The 20350-nt window shown below is 43.2% G+C and overlaps 1 protein-coding gene across 2 annotated transcripts in view; it reads left to right on the top strand.

Annotated features, from left to right (window-relative positions):
- OLFML1 (olfactomedin like 1) overlaps positions 1–20106 on the top strand; it is a 42932-nt gene extending 22826 nt beyond the window's left edge. For both annotated transcript variants that reach the window (XM_055548777.1, XM_055548775.1), the window contains exon 3: positions 18810–20106. In XM_055548777.1, coding sequence (XP_055404752.1) covers positions 18810–19600 — 791 coding nt within the window. In that variant the 3' untranslated portion in view covers positions 19601–20106. The remainder of the gene's footprint in view (positions 1–18809) is intronic.
- Positions 20107–20350: the final 244 nt, after the last annotated feature.

The raw sequence follows: 20350 nt of genomic DNA, 5'->3' as shown, positions 1-20350 counted from the left end.
CACCACCAGGGAAGTCCCTGGGACCTAAATTACATCTACAGAATTTCCTTAGTTTTGTCTTGTAATGTAACCTAGTCAAGCAGAACTATCATATTCACAGGTGCTGCCCTCACTCAAGGGGAGGAAGTTTGTAGGGCATGACCATGGGGGCGGGAGCCTTAGAATTCTGTGCATCCCAGCTGGTGCTGTTTCCTCTACCCACCTTCTTCCCAAAAGGCTCCCATCTTCCTGTCTTCTAACCTTGGCCGCTGGAACTGTGCCAACTCTGGAACTTCCACAGGAATTCTTAAGACTCAAGTCAAAACCCTTGTGTAGCCAAATATGGGATTATGGGCTAGGAAGGATCACTAGAGGTCACATTAAGAGTTTCATTCATGCGTACGTGCCGTCTCAGAGAGTGTCTTTGAAAAACTTAGAAAGGTAGAATATCATAACTTTCTTAGAAAGTTCAACTTTATGTCTTAGGAGATTTCCTAAGAAATTTCGACCATCAGTCTAAATGGGATCCTAGGGATAGTAAATAAGGTAGAGTTGCCCTGTAATTAAGCCATTTTTTTTTTCTAGAGATGTCCTCCAGTCTTTAGCCTTTATTTAGAAGTAATCCTCAAATGATGTTCATGTGAGGCCCACAATTCCAGGGATGTTTGGGGGTAAGGTAAAATTCTTAGAATCTTAACTCTAACCCATATAGACTCTCCTCTTTCTCTTTTTATTTTTTTTTTCCCTCTCTCTCTTTTTCTGTCTAACACACAATTTAGAATGCAGTGAGTGAAAGTTACCTGAATACAGTTTAACTTATAAAGTCACTCCAAGTCTTTGGTACTATAATTGCTATAAGTAAAAGAAGAAATTTTGCATTGCACTTGGCAATTTATGGCAAAGCACCAGTGGCTCAGATGCCCAGACTAAGAATTTATCTAACTAACAGTCTGGCAGATTCCACAGGCTGCATTCTTGTGTGAATCAGAATAGTATTAACCTCTTTTTAACTTGTAAACAGCTTGTAAAGAAAAATTCTTGAAGCAGTCAAAACAAGTCATTATAGCATTATTTTATTTCCTGTTTTAGTCCAGCTCCTTTATTTGCAATGCTATGCTATGCTATGCTAAGTCACTTCAGTCGTGTCCGACTCTGTGTGACCCCATAGACGGCAGCCCACCAGGCTCCTCTGTCCCTGGGATTCTCCAGGCAAGAACACTGGAGTGGGTTGCTATTTCCTTCTCCAACGCATGAAAGTGAAAAGCGAAAGTGAAGTCGCTCAGTCGTGTCTGACTCCTAGCGACCCCATGGACTGCAGCCCACCAGGCTCCTCCATCCATGGGATTTTCCAGGTGGGGTGCCATTGCCTTCTCCGTTTATTTGCAAGGGTGCTTGCAAATAACCTCCAATAACCATCTCCCTACTAAAGTAACTAGCTCATATCTTTTGTTAGATCATGTTTCAGAGAAAAAAGTGTATTGCTGCAAATTCACAGGCCTCTGGGATCCACTCAGCTAGTATAAATTTGAGTGCCTCACATTCAAAACTGTTAAAAATCAAACAAAATAAAGCAAACAGGCAAAAATCCCACTGGAAGCCAAATAAAATGTATTTGTGAGCCAACTCCCAAGGTCCATGAGTTTGTGATGAGTGGAACAAAACATTGAGAGATGTATAGCTCTTAAATTGTAACAGAGAAGACTATCTCCCACAAAGGTGTATACACAGGTGTAAGCGCAAGAGAATATGAGAGTACTTGTGTTTGTGTGTGTGTGTATGTGCACACATACACACACACACACACACAAGCTGCATTCACAAATCCTGGGCAGCAATACCAAAAGTGTACATCCAGCTTATTCTGTGCTGCCTATTGGAGAGTCCCATAGGTCACTGTGCTGCATTCAGAAAGGCCGGTGTACTTCTTGTGTACCCACCTGGAAGGCCATGATCTGTGAGGATACCACTAGGACCATCACACAGGTATTAAAAGAAGGTCCCAAAATTGTTTTTTTTTTTAATATATTTATTTATTATTTATCTGGCTGTACCGGGTCTCAGCTACAGCACACAGCACCTTCAGTCTTCGTCGGGACATGCAGGTTTCTTAGTTCCAGCATGCAAACTCTTAGTTGCAGCACATGGGATCTTAGTTCCCTGACTAGGGGTTGAACCTGGATTTGATCTCACATTGAAAGTGTAGAGTCTTAGCCACTAGACCACCAGGGAATCCCCCTTAAGTTGTTTTAGCTGATGGCTTTAGGCTCCAGGTGGAGTGAACCTCCCCATTCATTCTCTCTATGACTCATTCATTTATTCATTCACTCAACAGAAGTCTAACTGAATTTGAGAAATATGTTGGCATTATGCCAGGCATTTGAGATGGAACTTTGACTAGGATAACATTCTTGTCCTCAAGAGGCTTGGAGCCAAGTAGGGAAACCATCTGAACAAACCCAGAATAATAGATGGGATGATGGCTGCTCTGATGGAGGGTGCCCCAGAAGTACAGGGGCAGGCATTAGTGTGTGGACACAGCAGTCGCAGGGCAAGGGCCTAGTTGCTCTGTGGCATGTGGGATCTTAATTCTTTGGCCAGGGATTGAACTAGTATCCCCTGCATTGCAAGGCAGATTCTTAACCACTGGACCACCAGAGAAGTCTCAAGGTGAGTTTTAACATTGGAAAAGAACTGATTAAATGGAGAAGAGAGTAGAGGGCACTTCAAGCAAATGACCAGCATATGGAGGTCCATAGGCCTAATCGGGCTTAGTGTTCTGCAGACATCTGGTGTAGGGGGAAGTGGTAGAGAGGAGATGAAAGAAACAGACAAAAGCTAAACTCCTTTGTACTGAGCCTCTTCACCTTCTAGCTGTGGAGGATGAAAATACAATGAATAATAGTAGTTAATAGTTATTGAGTGCTTATGATGTACCTTGTAATCTTTAAGTATTTAAAAGAGTCTTATTGGATTACATCAGGTAATTCTCACAACAAACCTATGTGATAAGTATTAGAATTAATCTTCATTTTATAGATATGGAAATCAGGGTACTGCGTGAATAAATCATGTGAACTGTGAGGAGCTAATAATCCCAGAGGAGGATTCAAACAAAGACAGGCTGACTCCTGACCGTTCCCACCGTGCTGTTTTGCTTGCTCCTGTGTAAGCATGGGAGTGTCCGGGCTCAGGTCAGTGTTTTCAGATCGTTCTGGCCCCAGCGTTCAGAATGGACTGGCAGTAGGGGAGTTTGGGTGCTCATAAGAGGGAGGGACTGGAGCCAGGCGGGCCATCTCCAGGGCTGTCTCAGAGGTCCTCAGGTAGAAGCCCTCTGCTCTGAGACTAAATGCCTGCACCCAGGGGCCTCATTATTGTGGGACATGCGTGAACACCATGTCACACCTTTTGGTCATTATTTGATGATTCCTACTCATAAACAAATTGCTTTAAATCATTCTTTCAAATCCTGGCCAAGAAGGGTCAATTCCCTGCTCCCTCTAACCTTGGTTTTTAATTCCCTGCCTTTCCTTCACTTATTTTTAAGCAATGACATTCCTTTGCTTTCCCCACTGTTTGCTCAGTTAACAGAAGAGCCCCACCACACACTCCTGGGGTGGGAATCTCAGGAGCATTCCTTTGGGCCTCATCTGATAAGTCACCATATCCAATAGATTCTTCCTTCTGAATATCCCTCAACTTTATTCTTTACCTCTACCCTGCTCTCTCATCATCTCTAGTCCTGATTATTGTACAAGACTCCTAATGATCTTCCTGTTCCAGGATTTCATCTTGTATTGCTACCAGGGTTATCATTGCTTTATCATCTTTCAAGGCAACTACAACCTACAGGGTAAAGCAAACCCCATAAAATAACATTAAGTCCTTTACAACTGACCCCAATCTAACTTTCTTTGAATAATTTGTTTTGTTATTCTCTCTGAAAGTAATATCTGCTGATTAAATAAAAACCACGGACATAGTATATACTGTATCTATTGTATTTACTGTTTTATAAAAGTAGATAACAAGCAAACAATTGAACACAGCACCTTTTTTTTAGTTTTTTAAAAAATTATTTTTTTATTGACATATAGGTGATTCACAGTGTTTCAGGTGTACAGCAAAGTGATTCAGTTTTATACATAGAAAAATTTGGTTATATGTATATATTCTTTCTCAGATTCTTTTTCATTATAGGTTATTACAAGATATAGAATATAGTTCCCTGTGCTATAGAGTAAGTCCTTGTTTTTTATTTAATATGTATATTACTGTCATATCTATTAATCCCAAATTCCTAATTTGTCTCTCCCTCCCTTCCCCCTTTGGTAACCATAAGTTTTGAACACAGCAGCTTTGAACATTTCCCGCTTAGTCTTGTCCCAGTACTGTCTATCCCCATCTACCTGATTCTCTATGCTATGTTGAACCTGCTATTCTGAAAGCTTACTTTCATATAGTATATTGAAGTATACTCCATGCCTCTCTACACGGTTCATGCTCTTTCCCCAAGTCTAACACAGTGCCTGGCACAGAGTAGGGTTCAGTATTTTCTGACATTGTGGACCAGTTTATTGGAAAGTGGAAGCAACTATTTACCAGGGATTCCATTAAGCCTCTTTTGTCTGGTATGTTGTCCAATACCCATGGCAACTCAGCTAGGTAGATACTATTATGACTTCTATTCAGATGATGAAACTGTGACTCAGAGTTTCCTGCTATGTTGAAGACTAAGCACCACCCCCTAGATTCATCTCAGTTTCCCTATCGGCTCACAGTTCCCTTACCCTGGCCCCGCACCAGGTATCTGCTACAACAGTGCTATATGACAAACCACTTTGAAACTTAGTGGACTAAAACAATCATTGATTATTTCCCACGAGTCCACGGGGCAGCTGGGCAGTTCTGTCAGCCTGGGCCAGTCTTAGCTGTTTCCAGCAGACTCACTCGTGCATCCACCGTTAGTGGCATGTTCCCCAGGGGATGACCGGCTAAGGACGGCCTCAGCTGCAGTGGCTTGGCTCTTCTCCACGTGGCATCTGATCTTTTGGAGGCGAACCTGGGCTTGTTCTCATGGTTGAGGAAGATGTCTGAGGGAGAGGGCACAAGCATACCAAGATCTGTTTGCTTTCACCAAGGTTGTTTTTTTTTTTTTTGCCAAAGCAAGTTCAAGTTTGGCTCTGGAGCCCATCCTTCCAATAGAATCTCTAATAACATCCATATGAGACTTTTGGTCTTGCTGCTTTGGGAAAGAGGCGGTCATCAAGATGAGTTTTTAAGTATGCAAATATCTATATGAAGGCAATGGATGGAGCATTAGTGTGACTGATGGGACACTGAAGAACCTGTCAGACGGCTGCTGCAAAGTTTAGGATGAGGTCAGCAAGTGCTACACCAGCCTACTTTGAGAAAGGATAGAACAGCATCAGTATGACTAATTGCATAGGAAGAATTCATGGCAGAATGTCAAAATGATTCTGTTTTCTAGCTAGGTAAATGGGAGGATGGCAGTATCACACCTTGACATTGAGAAAATTTTCATCCTTTTCACTTTAAGTAAGAATATTGAAGGAAAAAAAAAAACCCACTATGCAGAAACCAAAACTCAGCTTAGTCTTTAAATAAAAATTAAATAAAAGCAAAAAGTTCATAATTATAAGCTTGAAATGCTTAAGATGTTGCAACAGTTAGATAACTAATGCAAAACAGAGGCTGTTTGATCAGAAATTCCTTGGAGGACTGCCAGTTCCATGCTTCACTTGTGCATGAGTGTTGACCAGCCTGGATCCTCTAGGACAACAGTTCTCAAACTTTTATCTCAGAAACTCATTACATTTTTAAAAAAATTATTCAGGACCCTAGAGAGTTTTTGTTGATGTATGTTAACATCTCTTGATATTTAACATATTTACAATTAAAATAGAGAAATTGTAGTATGTGCCAGATCCTAATCTAGGACAGGATGTCAGCAGTGAACATAGCACATTAGGCAAAAAGCCCTGCCCTCATAGAACTAATATTCTATAAGAGGGGGTCAAACGACAAATATGTTAGCATGAAAATTTACAATATGTCAGATAGAAGTTAAATACTACAGAAGAAAACCAGCTAAGGTAAGGAGGTTATGGAAAGCTGGCCTCTTCTGAAAGGACGCACGTGAAGGAGGTTGGCTGTGTTGAACTCCAGCTCTAGAGACTCACAGTGGAAGCTGTGAACTCACTCCTACTCACGGGTCTTCCCAGCTTCCTCACATTCCATGCTGTTGAGCAGCACATAGCCGTACAAACCAACAGCCATGCATCCTGTGTTTTCTTTCTCAGACTCAATGGCTAATCACCAATAAAGGGAAGCTGGCAGGGCTCTGTACTGGGTGCCATGAAATACTTTTAGAGTTGGGAACCTAGATAAACCTTTGATGTGGTTTTGCTGCGCTTCCCAGGTGGCGCTAGAGGTTAAGAACCTGCCTGCCAATGCACAAGACATAAGAGACACAGGTTCAATCCTTGGGACAGGAAGATTACCTAGACAAATAAATGGCAACCCATTCCAGTATTCTTGCTTGAAAAATCCCACGGACAGAGGAGCCCGGCGGGCTACAGTCCACAGGGTAGCAAACAGTAAGACACGACTGAAGGGACTTAGCATGTGGTTTTGCTAAAGAGTTCTGTGAAACTCATCAAAGTACATAGAGCATGTATTGTACGCCAGGCTCTGTTTAAGCACTCACCCTGGACTCACAGCCTTTCTGCAGAGCCAGATCTTCCCATGGCTCACTGAGTACCATTCCATATAAGCTGGTCCTCCTGCCCTCCTGCCTTCCATCTAATCAGGCTTTCTAGACAGTGAAATAGCACTTGCTATTGTCCACATGTAGCTCTTGTTATCTGAATCTACTTGATTTCTAAGTTGTCCAACTCTGTGCGACCCCATAGACAGCAGCCCACCAGGCTCCCCCGTCCCTGGGATTCTCCAGGCAAGAACACTGGAGTGGGTTGCCATTTCCTTCTCCAGTGCATGAAAGTGAAAAGTGAAAGTGAAGTCACTCAGTTGTGTCCTACTCTTAGCGACCCCATGGACTGCAGCCCACCAGGCCCCTCCATCCCTGGGATTTTCCAGGCAAGAGTACTGGCGTGGGGTGCCATGGCCTAGCATGCATTGGGTTAGCAAATGACTAATACTGCATCATCTGAATCTAACTGATTCCTGAGTTTGGACAGTAAGCAATAAGAATTTCAATAGTGAGTGAGAGATGTCCCAGGCCCTGTGGATAAAAAGACAAATAAAGCATAGCTTCTGTCTAAAATGCTTGCAAGGAAACAGTGAGCAGGCAATTCCAGTTCAGTCCAAGAGTTGCCCTGGAAGAGGACTGCACAGAAAGCTTTGGACACACAATAAACAGCAAGTTGATGCTCTGCAAGAGTCAGAGATTTTGTTTTGAAGGACAAGAAGATGTATCCCAAGTTAGCAAAGATGAGCTAAGGAAAAGTAGAGGCAAAGTCTCACACTTGTGAGAGGCCATGACAAGCTTGGTGTTTACTGATTAGTCCAGTGTGGTGGGGGAGTGAGAAAAGAGGTCAGCTGAAGGACCCTGGGTACTATGCTGACGTACCAGAAATGCATTCTGTGGGAAACAGACTCACAGAGAATGAACTTATAGTTGCTGGGGGAATGGATGCAGGGAAGGGATAGATAGGGAGTTTGCGATGAACATGTACACACTGCTATATTTAAAATGGACAACCATCAAGGACCTACTGTATAGCACAGGGAACTCTACTTGGTGTTATGTGGCTTCCTGGATGGTAGGGGAGTTTCAAGGGGAATGAATAAATCTATATGTATAGGTAAGTCCCTTCACTGTTTACCTGAAACTATTACAACATTGTTAATCAGCTATACCCCAATACAAAATAAAACTTAAAAGTTATATATATATATATATATATATATATGGGGGAAAAGCATAACTGCCACTAATTTCCAGGACACAAATAACTTGAAGTTTTATTATTGACTACTCATCTGAGGGCTGTCATTTTTGACATCCTCTCGTAACTGTCATTTGCTAGGTACTGACAAATGTTTATTAACATGAATACAATTCAGGTGGTTGAAGGAGTCCAGATTTATTTATTTTTGGTTGCAGTAGGTCTTCCTTGCTGTGTGAGGGCTTTCTCTAGTTGTGGTGAGCGGGGACCTCTCTTCGTTGTGGTGCACGGATTTCTCATTGCAGTGGCTTCTCTTCTTGGAAACCTCAGGCTCTAAGCACATGGGCTTCAGTGGTTGGAGCACATGGGCTCAGTAGTTGTGATTCGTGGGCTTTAGAGAGCAGGCTTTGCAGTATGTGGCATCTTCCCAGACTAGGGACCGAGCCCTTGTCGCCTGCATTGGCAGGCAAATTCTTAACCATTGGACCACCAGGGAAGTCCCAAGAAATCAAAATGTTACCTTTTGTTGGTTGACCTCAGCACTGTCATGGCACTGGTGGGTGTGCATTTAGCTTGCTGATGTATTACAATGAGCATATAAGGAGGGTCAAGGCCTAGTGGAAGTCAAGACTTACGCCATCTTGGGCCTGGTCGGTTCTGATCAGTTTTTGTCATGTCCTCAATGCCATTCTCTTAAAGGTTGTGCTCCATCCCCTTCCCTCCTGTCTCACAACCTTGAGTCTGGCTTATCACTCAGTTCTCACAAACTCATCAGTTACCTGACCTCTCTTTTTCTGTTTCTTGAATCTGTGCCCATTTTTTCATTCCCATCACTATTTAGATTTTTCTCATCTGGATTATGCTTACAGACTCTTCACCTGTCTCCCTGTATCCCCTCTCCTCCACCTCTACCCCCAGTTAATTCTCTACTAATAACCAGCACAGTTTTTATTTTTTATTTTTAAAGATTTATTTGGCTCTGCCAAGTCTTTGTTGCGGCATGTGGGATCTTTAGCTATAGCATGTGGGATCCAGTTCCCTGACCAGGGATCAAACCCCGGCGCCCTGTAATAGGAGTACCAAGTCTTAGCTGCTGGACCACCAGAAAGTCCCACATCACTGTTTTTAAAATATAACTCTGATTGAGTCACTCCTTATGGAGGGAAAAGTCTCACCAAGTCTAGAGAGTATTACTATTAAATAAGGGGGAAAATATTAAGAACTTTCAAATAAGTGATATTTTTAAATGAATTCACTCTGAGGCCTTGGGCCAAATTCTACCCTAATTGCTTGTCTACAGTTCTGCCTGAGGGGTAAACCACAGATTTTCATTCTCTGGTTTGCAAAATGTCAGTATCTCTGTTAAATAATTTGCATCTTGGCTGGACTCAAAGGTTTTCAATTTATTTCGTATCCTTCCTCAACCTTTTACTCCCGCTAATTATCTCTTCTAAGAGAGGCACAACAGGGAGTTTTAACTTTCCCCATTATTCAAACATTGGAAGTATATTCTCCCCAAATTCCGAAACAGGAATTTATGAAAAAATTATAGAATATTCACCTGAATAAACTGTACACCATCCAGGCTAAACCTCTCATTTTACAGGTGGAAAAGCTAGATTGACCAAGGGACTTTTAGGGAGTCACACAGAGAACCAAATGGAGTTCAGACCACTGAGATCTCTACTCCCAGTCCCAGGTTCCAGCTACAAGGGACAGGAGAAAGCTGAAGGGAGCACACAGGGGAAACTTCTGTGCTTTCTTCCCCAGAACTGTGTTTCCATGATCAAAACCATCTAGCACTCTCTTGTTTTGCTATTTCTTCAAAGAGGAGTAGAAGGAGGAAGAAGAATGTTTGTATTAATTACTGCTGTATTATATTATTTAAAAAACTATTTGTTTATTTGGCTGTGCCAGGTCTTAGTTGTGGCATGTAGGTTTAGCTGTGGCATGTGGGATCTAGTTCCCTGATCAGGGATCGAACCCTGGCCCCCTGCATTGAGAGTGTGGAGCTTAACCAGTGGACCACCAGGAAAGTCCCATTTCTGCTGTATATTAAATGAATATTTTATCACTGATGAGACATAGATTGTGCCTTGTTCTTAGCCATAGTCCCTCATAGCTGGCTGCAAGTCTGCTGACTTTCCTCCAGGAGGAGTGGGCAGGCTGGGAGCTCCCTAGTCAGGACAGATATCTTATCACCCTGCTAATAGGCCCTGGGGAGTCCATTGCCTTCATTTCTTCCTCTCTAGGCATGCCCAGGCTCACCCATTCTCCACCCCTTCCCACCATGTCCACAAGCCCATCCACCATGTCCCTTGGGCTGGCTGGGGGTGTCCTGGCTAGGGGTGTCTTGGCTGGCCCTGCCTTCCAGCTCAGATTCAGCTCAGAGGCTCCCTTAATTGGGTGATCTATCAGGTTACTTATCCAAACCTTTGCTTTTTTTGCTTGGAAGATCTACCACTTAGATGAACTATAAGATCTAGATAAGCAAAGAAGTACCTAATCACAGTACCAAGCATATTACATGTATTTGTAGGTATTTATTAATTTTTCAAGCTTTTGGACTTGTTCCTCAATAGGGAACAGCTTCTGAGCTTCTCTCATGGCCCATGGGCCCACCCCTTTCCCATTAAAGGTATTTGTGATCACATATAGTCCTAAATCCTTGTTCGTTCATCATCTGTCATCACAGAGTTTGTGGGAAGAGGAGAGCATTCACATGAGACAGATTCAGCTGGTGAAACTGAGACAAGGCACACTGAGCCCTGGCAGAGATAGGTCCTGGTAAACAGGGCAGCCCACCCCCTCTCTTCCACACCACAGCGCATAGCCCTCAGAGTTGAGCATGGAGGGGGATCCTTCTTTTAGCTGCTCCTGCAATGCAGACAAAGGACCTTGAGTGCCATGTTGAGATATTTGAAACTTATTCTAAGGTTCCCAGCTGTCCCAGGCTTCTCCACCTTTCCTAGGGATTTGGTCTCTATAACCCAGGCCAACCAGGATGAAACTGACCCAGAGGCCATAGGGAAACAATCCCCTAGTCTGGTAAAGCAGGTCAGTAATGGGGCATGGTGGAAACTGTTGGCTGAGAGACTTCCATAATAATGCTGAAAAGTCAGCCTCTGTGTACAGTGTAGAATTGAATCTCAGAGACAGAGTTTTGGGTGAAGTAGAAAAGAATAGCTTTATTGGTTTGCCAGGAAAAGGGGACACAACTGACTGGTCCCCTGAAAAACTGCAGTCCTAACCTGGGAGGATTTGGTGGTTCTAGAGAGGTAGCTGACAAGGATCAAGGTGTGTGCAGGGCCTGCCCTCCTTTAATACGGCCTCAGGTGGTTTCTTGAAGAGCTTCTCAACATTATCAAAGTGTGACCTTCTCTTGAATGAAAAATGCTAACATCTTCCAACCCGACCAACCTAGACAGCAGGTTAAAAAGGAGAGACATTACTTTGCCAACAAAGGTCCGTCTAGTCCAAGCTATGGTTTTTCCAGTAGTCATGTTATGGATGTGAGAGTTGGACTGTAAAGAAAGCTGAGCGCCGAAGAATTGATGCTTTTGAACTGTGGTGTTGGAGAAGACTCTTGAGAGTCCCTTGGACTGCAAGGAGATCCAACCAGTCCATCCTAAAGGAAATCAGTCCTGAATATTCATTAGAAGGACTGATGTTGAAGGTGAAACTCCAGTACTTTGGCCACCTGATGCAAAGAGCTGACTCATTTGAAAAGACGCTGATGCTGAGAAAGATTGAAAGCAGGAGGAGAAGGGGATGACAGAGGATGAGATGATTGGATGGCATCACCAACTCAATGGACATGAGTTTGAGTAAACTCCAGGAGTTGGTGATGGACAGGAATGCCTGGCGTGTTGCAGCCCATGGGGTCGCAAAGAGTCAGACACAACTGACCTGTTGAACTGAACTGAACTGAGTATCTTCCATTTGTTAGGGATTTTAGTTCTGCAGGAGCGCTCAAAGATACTATTATATGTATCTCTTGAAGTCAACCAAGACCCTGCCCCAAGGCTGCACCACTGTTTCTTGACTTTGCCTCCCTCTTCCCTGGTTAGCAACTGTTCCAATCTGCCCTTTGGAACTCAGGGAAGGTCATGGAGGCTGGAGTCTATTCCCTAGAAAAGGGGATACAGAAAGTCTTCTGAGCCTAGGAGCTCCACAGGGTTCTATTCAGTTTCAATAGCTTGCCCCAAAATTTGGTCCTGGCCATGGTGTGAAACATGCAAATCCTCTGGGAGCAGCCACAGACGGCATGACTGTTGGAAGGACTGACTGTCTAGGACTTGGTTCTCCCTAACCACACCCCTGCCATATGCTGCCTTGGTGACAATATTGTGTCACGTTTTTAAATTAAATAATGCATTTGAAAGTATTATAAAAACCCTAAAGTGCTTTACAAATTATTATTACTTATGACAGATCTGCAGTCAGAACTCTGGGTGTGCAGCACTATTTAAACCCTGGAAAAACATCTGCTTGAATGAACCTACCTTCCTTACTAATTCAATAGATGTTTGTTGAACCCACAGAGCTCTCAGGCAGTCGAGTACAATAGTAAACATGAACACAAAAGCCTTGCTTTTGTGGATCTTATAGTCCAGTGGAGGAGAAGGACAGTGCACCAGTAAATAAAACAGATAACATAATTACAAAACTCAATAAATGATCTCAAGGAAATAAGAGAGATGCTACAGAAGATCATTTTAAATTTAGATACAGTAGTCACAGGAAGCCTTTTAAGGATCTGAAATTGAAACTGAGGTTTGAAGGATGAGTAGGAGCAGACTGGAGGATCAAAGTAAAGAACACTTCCAGCAGAAAGAATTTGAAGTGCAAGAGCCCTGAGGCAGAAACAAACTTGACAGCTCCCAGAATAGCAGGAAAGCCAATGAAATCTCCCCACAGTGAGGCCAGGTACAGGGAGGCAAGGTGGGAGTATAGGGAGGGAGTGGAGGATCAAGTCCCAGAGACCGGGAGAAGCCAAATCAGATAGATGTTTTAGGCCAAGTTAGGATTTTATTCCACGAGTGGTAGGGAAAAGCGTTTAGCAAGTCAGTCACATAATTCATGTTTTTATACAGATCACTCCTCCTGCTTTGTGGAGAACATTCTGTAGATAAGCAAAAGTAAACTCAGACAAATTAGTGGTAGTGGTCCAGGCAAAAGGTGAGGGGTCACAGAGTGCCGGGGGAAAGGAGGGGGTGGAAAGAGGAGGATATAGAAATATAGTGAGCATTTTAAGTATAACATCATAATTTAAAGATAGGTTTACTACCAGCACTTGCCAGTATGGAGAGATGGAAAGAAAGGAATCAAAGATGACTTCTGGGCAGGTAATTTGAGTGATGATTTTTGCTTGAAATGGGGAGATGAAGAGAGTTTGGGGAATAAAAGCAAGAGTTCTGCTTTGTACAGAGAAGTTTGAAGGTAGTCAAGTAGGAACATGGAGTAGGCAGTTGGATGAAAAAGTCTGGGGCTAAATAGACATCCAGATAAGAGGTCATTCCAGATAGAAATTCTTATTTATTCATTATTCAGAATTTACAGTGCTATTCAGAGCCATGGGAAGGAATGAAGTTACTTGGAAAGTTATCATAAATAGAGAAAAGAAAAAGTCTGAGGACAAAACACTTAAAGGTGGATGATAAGGGACCAGTCATGAATGCCAGGAGAAAAAAAATCCGGAAAGATGGGAGCACAAAGAAAAGCAAAGGTGTTCTATAATCAAGAGAGGAAAGAGTTTCAGGGAGAAGTAGCAATCAGGTAATCAAAGTTTACTGAGAAGTTGATTAGGATGAAGACTGAGAATTGACCCTTAGATTTTGCAACATGGAGGTTGTTGGTGCCCTTGAGAAAAGCTGATCCAGTGGAGCAGGCAGGGGAATTTAGACCTGTGGAGACCTGGAGCTGATCTGAATAGCTTAGGGCATAAGTGGAGGTGAGGAACCTCCTCTTTTAAGGAGTTTTATTATAAAGTGGAGCAGAGAAATGTTGTCACACTAGAAAGCTTCTTTGATGATCTGATAGCCTGCTTGTTTACAGAGGGGGAGGAAGAGACTGTTGGGCAGGAGAACAGAGGTAATTTCAGGTGCTAAGCCCTTGTGTTGGTGAGAGAAACAAGATTCATTGCTAAAGTAAAGAGAGCAAGAGGGAAGGCAAATAGTGTGGGTTCATGTGAAATTGATTAATAGATTGGTTAGTTGGAAAACTCATTCATTCAGCAAACACTGGCTTCCTATGTGCCAGTTGCTATCCCAGGGGCAAGATACACAGCAGTGAATGAAACAGATAAGACAATGCTCATGCCCTCAACAAGTTTATGCTCTATTGAGGGGAGCTGAACAATAAATATGTTAACAGATGAAATTTATAATATATCAGATAGAAGATGACAAGCACTATGGAGAATGATGAGCTAGGGTAAGGGGGTAATGTGGAGCTGGAGAAGGGGGCTGTCATTTTTAATAGGGTGATCAGAGGAGACCTTGATAATGGGGGAACATTTGTGAGCAGACCTAAATGGAGAGAGGGAGGAAGAGATGTCGTTATCTTCAGAAAGAGGGTTCCAATCAGAGGGAAGAAAATGTGCCAATTTCCTGAGGCAGGAGTGTGCTTGGCACAGTCTGAGGCACAGCAGGGAGGCCAGTGTATCTGAACAAAATGCTCAAAGTAGGGGAGTTTGCAGAAATCAAGGCAGAGAGGCAGTGGGCCGGCAGCCCCGGATGGCCTGGAAGGTAGACATGAGCTTTACTCTGAGTCAGATGGGAAGTCACTGGTGAGTTTTAAGCAGACAGGGAAATGATCTGACTTAGGTTTTTCAAAGATACCTTCGGCAGCTGTGGAGAATGGCCTCTGAGGTCAAGGATGGAAGTGTGGGAGGCTATTGCAGTAATCCACACCAGAGATGATATTGTTCTCTGATTGCATCTGTTTTCTTAGTGAAATCAGAGGTGACATCTTCCTAGGAGAGTGAGGAAGCTATGATGGAGGCTTGAGCAAAGAAGAGAAGGTACGGTCATTGTGGCTGATGAATTGATTAAAGAACTATGGTAGGGTTCCTCACCTCCAATTATTCCCTAAGCTACTCAGATCAGCTCCAGGTCTCCACAGGTCTAAATTCCCCTGCCTGCTCCACTGGATCAGCTTTTCTCAAGGTCACTAACAACCTTTATGTTGCAAAATCTGAGTCAATTCTTGGTCTTCATCCTAATCAACTTCTCAATAAACTTTGATTACTTGATTGCTACTTCTCCCTGAAACTCTTTCTTCTCTTGATTATAGAACACCTTTGCTTTTCTTTGTGCTCCCATCTTTCTGGATTTTTTTTTTTCTTGGCATTCATGACTGGTTCCCAAATAGCTGGCAGTACACGCAGTTTGCTAAATGCTTACTCACCTCCACCTCTGGGACTTCTCTGGCCATACATCTTTCCTCCTGTGTCCACTCTCTCTCCTTTCACCATATTTCTTTTCCTCTGACTCCAGTTGGCCTGGAGAACCTATGTATTTATTGAGAACAAAATGACAACCCACTGACACATCCAGTTTCTTATACTGAAGCTTTTGGAAGGATTTGCGGAGGCCCTTGGAATGTTCAGTTCTCTTCAAGAGACTTATACATTCGACTGTCACTCCACCACCTCACCCTATAGCAGTCAGTGAGGGAGACCCAGAGACTTCCTGTGCTTTTCTTAAGACTTTCCTCTCCTACCTATGATATAGACCTCGGCAGGATTTGAGGGATACATACAGGATTTCTTATGCTTTTAGTCAGGCCGCCACACCCTGCCTCTGTGACACTGCTCACCTCACAACAGACTGTCTAAACAGGGCAGTCCCAGCAACAAGCTCATGACTGGAACTGATGACCCACTTTTCCTAAAATGACGAGTGGCATTCATCTAATCTTGACCCATCTCTCTCTCTAACTCGTGCACCATGAGAATCCCAAGACCCTGAGGTCTTCTTGAAGATAGCAGATGTAAGGACCAGGTGGAAAGGGCTTACACCACTTCTGTCTACATCCCACTGGACAGGACATAGATCAATGGGTGCAGCTTATGTACAAAGGAGGCTGCGAACATGTGGCTGGAGAAGAGGAAAATGAAATGGCACCTGATGAATGCAGACATTTGTCTCTGTTGTGACACAGAGATCAAGGGAGGGCTTCTCTGGTGGGTCAGTGGTGAAAAATCTGCCTGCTCTGCAGGAAACAGGGGCTCGATCCCTGATTCAGGAGGATCCCACATGCCGGGAAGCAACTATGCTTGTTCACCACAGCTATTGAGCCTGTGCTCTAGAGCCCAGGAGCCACAGCTGCTGAGCTCATGCACCCAACTACCGAAGCCCATGTGCCCTAGAGCTCACGCACTGCAACCAGAGAGTAGCCTCAACTTGCTGCCTCTAGAGAAAAGCCCACACAGCAGCAAAGATCCGGCTCAGCCAAAAAATATAATAGAAATAAGTAAATATATATATATATATATATTTATTTATTTAAAAGATCGAGGGAGAAAAAAACCTTTAATAAGGAGGAACTAATCAATATTGCCATTCTACAGAAAGGTCAGCTAAGATACGGACATAAAAGGTTGAAATTTTCAGTTAGGAAGTCCGTGGTCATGTTATAAAGGGTCATTTTTGTGAAGCTATGGTGAAGTGAAAGAATGGGAGGTGAAGAAATGGGTGCAGAGAGTACAAACTATAGGAGAATCTAGTTCTGTAAAATGGTAGAGTGAAGGAAGTTGAAAAAGGTGTCTAATTGTGAGAGAATTGATATTTACAAGCTAAAGAACTAGTAGTGAAGGAGAAATCTGAGATGGAAAGGGGGATCATTCATGGAGGGAATCTAGAAGGCAGGAAAGGATGAGACAAGAGTGCAGGTGAACTAATTAGTCTTCACAGCAGGAATGAACACGGCCGCTTCTAAGATATGTGGGAGAGGAGCAAGGGTAGGCAGAGAAGGCGATGGCACCTCACTCCAGTACTCGTCTGGAAAATCCCATGGACGGAGGAGCCTGGTAGGCTGCAGTCCATGGGGTCATGAAGAGTCGGACACGACTGAGTGACTTCCCTTTCACTTTTCACTTTCATGCATTGGAGAAGGAAATGGCAACCCACTCCAGTGTTCTTGCCTGGAGAATCCCAGGGATGGGGGAGCCTGGTGGGCTGCCATCTATGGGGTCATACAGAGTTGGACATGACTGAAGTGACTTAGCAGCAGCAGCAAGGTTAGAAGTTGAAGAAAAAGTCTATAAGTGAGGAGGAGGAAGTTGAGGAAGTTCATGTCTAGTAGTATTTATGTTTGTAAAGCTGTTATTATGAAGGATTGATGGGCTAGTTGTGGGGCAAAGGGAGGGCTTTAAGATAGCTGCCGTTGAGCATGGAGAGCAGTATAATATTTAGGGCTCAGTTGACGTTGGAGACCCCTTAGTGTAATGACACCAGTAGGCACCAATGTGAGATTTTTTTCACCAACACACAGCTCTCAAGGGCAGAGGCAGATCTTTGAATTGATCTAGGATCAAAGAAGGAAGGGTTTTTTGAGAAAGTAATAGTCTGAGTGGCAGTGAGGAGCTAGAGAAATATAGGCCCCTTCTTTTTACTCCATCTTCCTCCACCTAGTTTAGAGCCTTTCATCCTGTTTGGATTACAGAAATACCTTCTGCTTGGTTTCCCTGATTTTAGTCTCTTTCCCATGTATCTATTGTACATGTGACTACCAGCTTAATTAGTCTTGTAGAACAGTGGCCATGTTTCATTCTTATTCAAAAGCTTCAGTAGCTCCGTACCTTCCTGGAGAATTAAATCCATATTCCTTAGCTCCACCCTCAAGGTTCCAGGCACAGAGCAGGTTTCAACTAGTTTGTTTTATGCATCTAGTTTTATACACAAAGGATTTAGCTTATACTGGATGAAAAACTGTACTACTTCACTAAGCTTGAAGGACTTTCCCAAATGCAATTTTGTTAACTATTGGGAAAGCTTCTCCTACCCTTCTCAGAATGTCCTTCAAGGTATCTTTCAAGGGCTAACTCAAAGGCAGGTTCTCCCCTGTATCAAATGATATATCTCTTCTCTGTCCTCTTTTTTGAAAAAAATTCATTTTAAGCTTTATATCTAGAGTCATGCACCTATTAAGCAAGAACCGTGCCTAATTTATCATTGTACCCCAGTCCATTGTACCCCCAGCTCATATCAAAAAGCTTAGTATCTCACTTTTTGTTGGTATCCAGAGTCGGCTGACTAAAGACATGCATGCATTCATGAGTAAATGAGTAATGAGTCAATGGACATGAATTTGAGCAAACTCAAATTTAGTGAGATAGTGAAGGACAGGGAAGTCTGGCGTGCTGCAGTCCATGGGGTCTCAAAGATTCAGACACAACTGAGCAACTGAACAACAACAATGTTCTAGTAAGTTTAAGAACCAGAATCCTTCCTGGAAGGTCATCTTCTCAAGTTGTAGGGTTGATATTATAATTGTTATCCTTAGTACTTAGCACTGTTCTAAGACAGTACTGTAAGCTAAGTATACAGCAGAAACCTAGTAAAATCTTGGCAAACACAATTGAATTAGGTGCTTCCATACTCAGTGTGTCACCTGAAGTGCTCTGGAGAGTGAACAGGGCCGAGGACACAGCAAATAGTTGTTTATATCTTGATTTGATTAACTTGACTAATGAATGCTCTTATAACTGCACAGCAACTCCCTTCACAGACTCAGTTATTCTTTAAAATCTTTGATTCATTGAATCCTACAATCATTGACTGATCTTTAGGTGATAATTTAATATTAGACACTGAAGAAAAAAAAAGCAGTCTGTGAGAAAAGCAGACATCTCATATCTTCATCAAGTAACCTCTCCTTTTCCTCCTTTGTGGCCAGGCTGTGACAATATGCTGATGGGCATAAAGTCTCTGAAAATAGTGAAGAAGACGATGGACACAGATGGCTCTTGGATGAAAGATGCTGTCAGTGACTCTCCAAAGGTTTATGTCTTCATTGGGTCCAGAAACAACACTGTCTGGGAATTTGCCAATATACGGGCCTTCATGGAAGATAGCACCAAGCCAGCCCCCCGGAAGCTGATTCTAACACATTCCTGGCAGGGAACAGGCCAAGTGATCTACAAAGGTTTCCTATTTTTTCACAGCCAAGGGACTCCCAATGAGATCATCAAATATAATCTGCAAAAGAAGATTGTAGAAGACCGGATGCTTCTCTTTGGAGGAGCAGGCAGAGCCCTGGCCTACCAGCACTCCCCTTCGACTTACATTGACCTGGCTGTGGATGAGCACGGGCTCTGGGCCATCCACTCAGGGCCAGGCATCCGCAGCCATTTGGTTCTCACGAAAATTGAGCCTGACACGCTGGGAGTAGAACACTCATGGGACACTCCATGCAGAAGCCAGGACGCTGAAGCCTCATTCCTCTTGTGTGGGGTCCTCTATGTGGTCTACAGTTCTGGAGGCCATGGCCCACATCGCATCACCTGTGTCTATGATCCTCTTGGCACCATCATGGAAGAGAATCTGCCCAACTTGTTCTTTCCCAGGCGGCCAAGAAGTCACTCCATGATCCATTACAACCCCAGAGATAAGCACCTCTATGCCTGGAATGATGGAAATCAGATGATTTACAAACTCCAGACCAGGAGAAAGCAGCCTCTCCAGTGATGCATTACAGTGGGGAGGGAGATGGCCAGGGATGCTGTGCTCCAGGATGGGGGGCCAGGGCCCCTCTGCAATATACTATAGTATTAATATATTAATGTTATCCCACTAATGGCACACAGGGAGATGAGGGGCTGCAAGTGGGGATGCACACACATTCTTTTCTAGATGGTGTTGCCTTTGGTATCTTCTAAGAGCTTAGATGACAGTCTGTCATTCAGGAATTTTCAGGAAGTTCCATTACCCATCCCAACGCCCTGGTGCTCAAGGCCTTCCACATCCTGATCCAGCTTACTTCCAAACTTTTCTTTTTAGTAAAGCATTTTAGCATGTACTTTAATAACTCTCCCCACTCTCACCTTCTCAGCCATTAGAAATGTAGGCCACACCCTCATACTCCTGACTTTTCTCCCCTCTGGCCTTTGCTCAAGCTCTTTCCTCTTTTACAGTTGCCTATTGATATTCTTCTATTATTCACTGCTGAACTAAAGTACTATTTTTTGGATTAATTTTTATTGGAGTATAGTTGCTTTCAATGTGTTAGTTTCTACTGTACAACAGCAAAATGAATCAGCCCTGCATACACACATATCCCCTCCCTTTTGGCCTTCCTTCCCATTCAGGTCACCGCAGTGCATTAAGCAGAATTCCTTGTGCTACACAATATGTTCTCATTAGTTATCTATTCTATACATAGTATCAATAGTGTAAAGTAATATTTCTTGTTGATGTTTAATTTTGATTTCCCCTGGT

This window comes from Bubalus kerabau, chromosome 15, assembly GCF_029407905.1.
Source record: "Bubalus kerabau isolate K-KA32 ecotype Philippines breed swamp buffalo chromosome 15, PCC_UOA_SB_1v2, whole genome shotgun sequence".
In the NCBI taxonomy this organism is placed as follows: Eukaryota; Metazoa; Chordata; class Mammalia; order Artiodactyla; family Bovidae; genus Bubalus; species Bubalus kerabau.
This window is presented reverse-complemented; position numbering and strand designations above follow the sequence as displayed.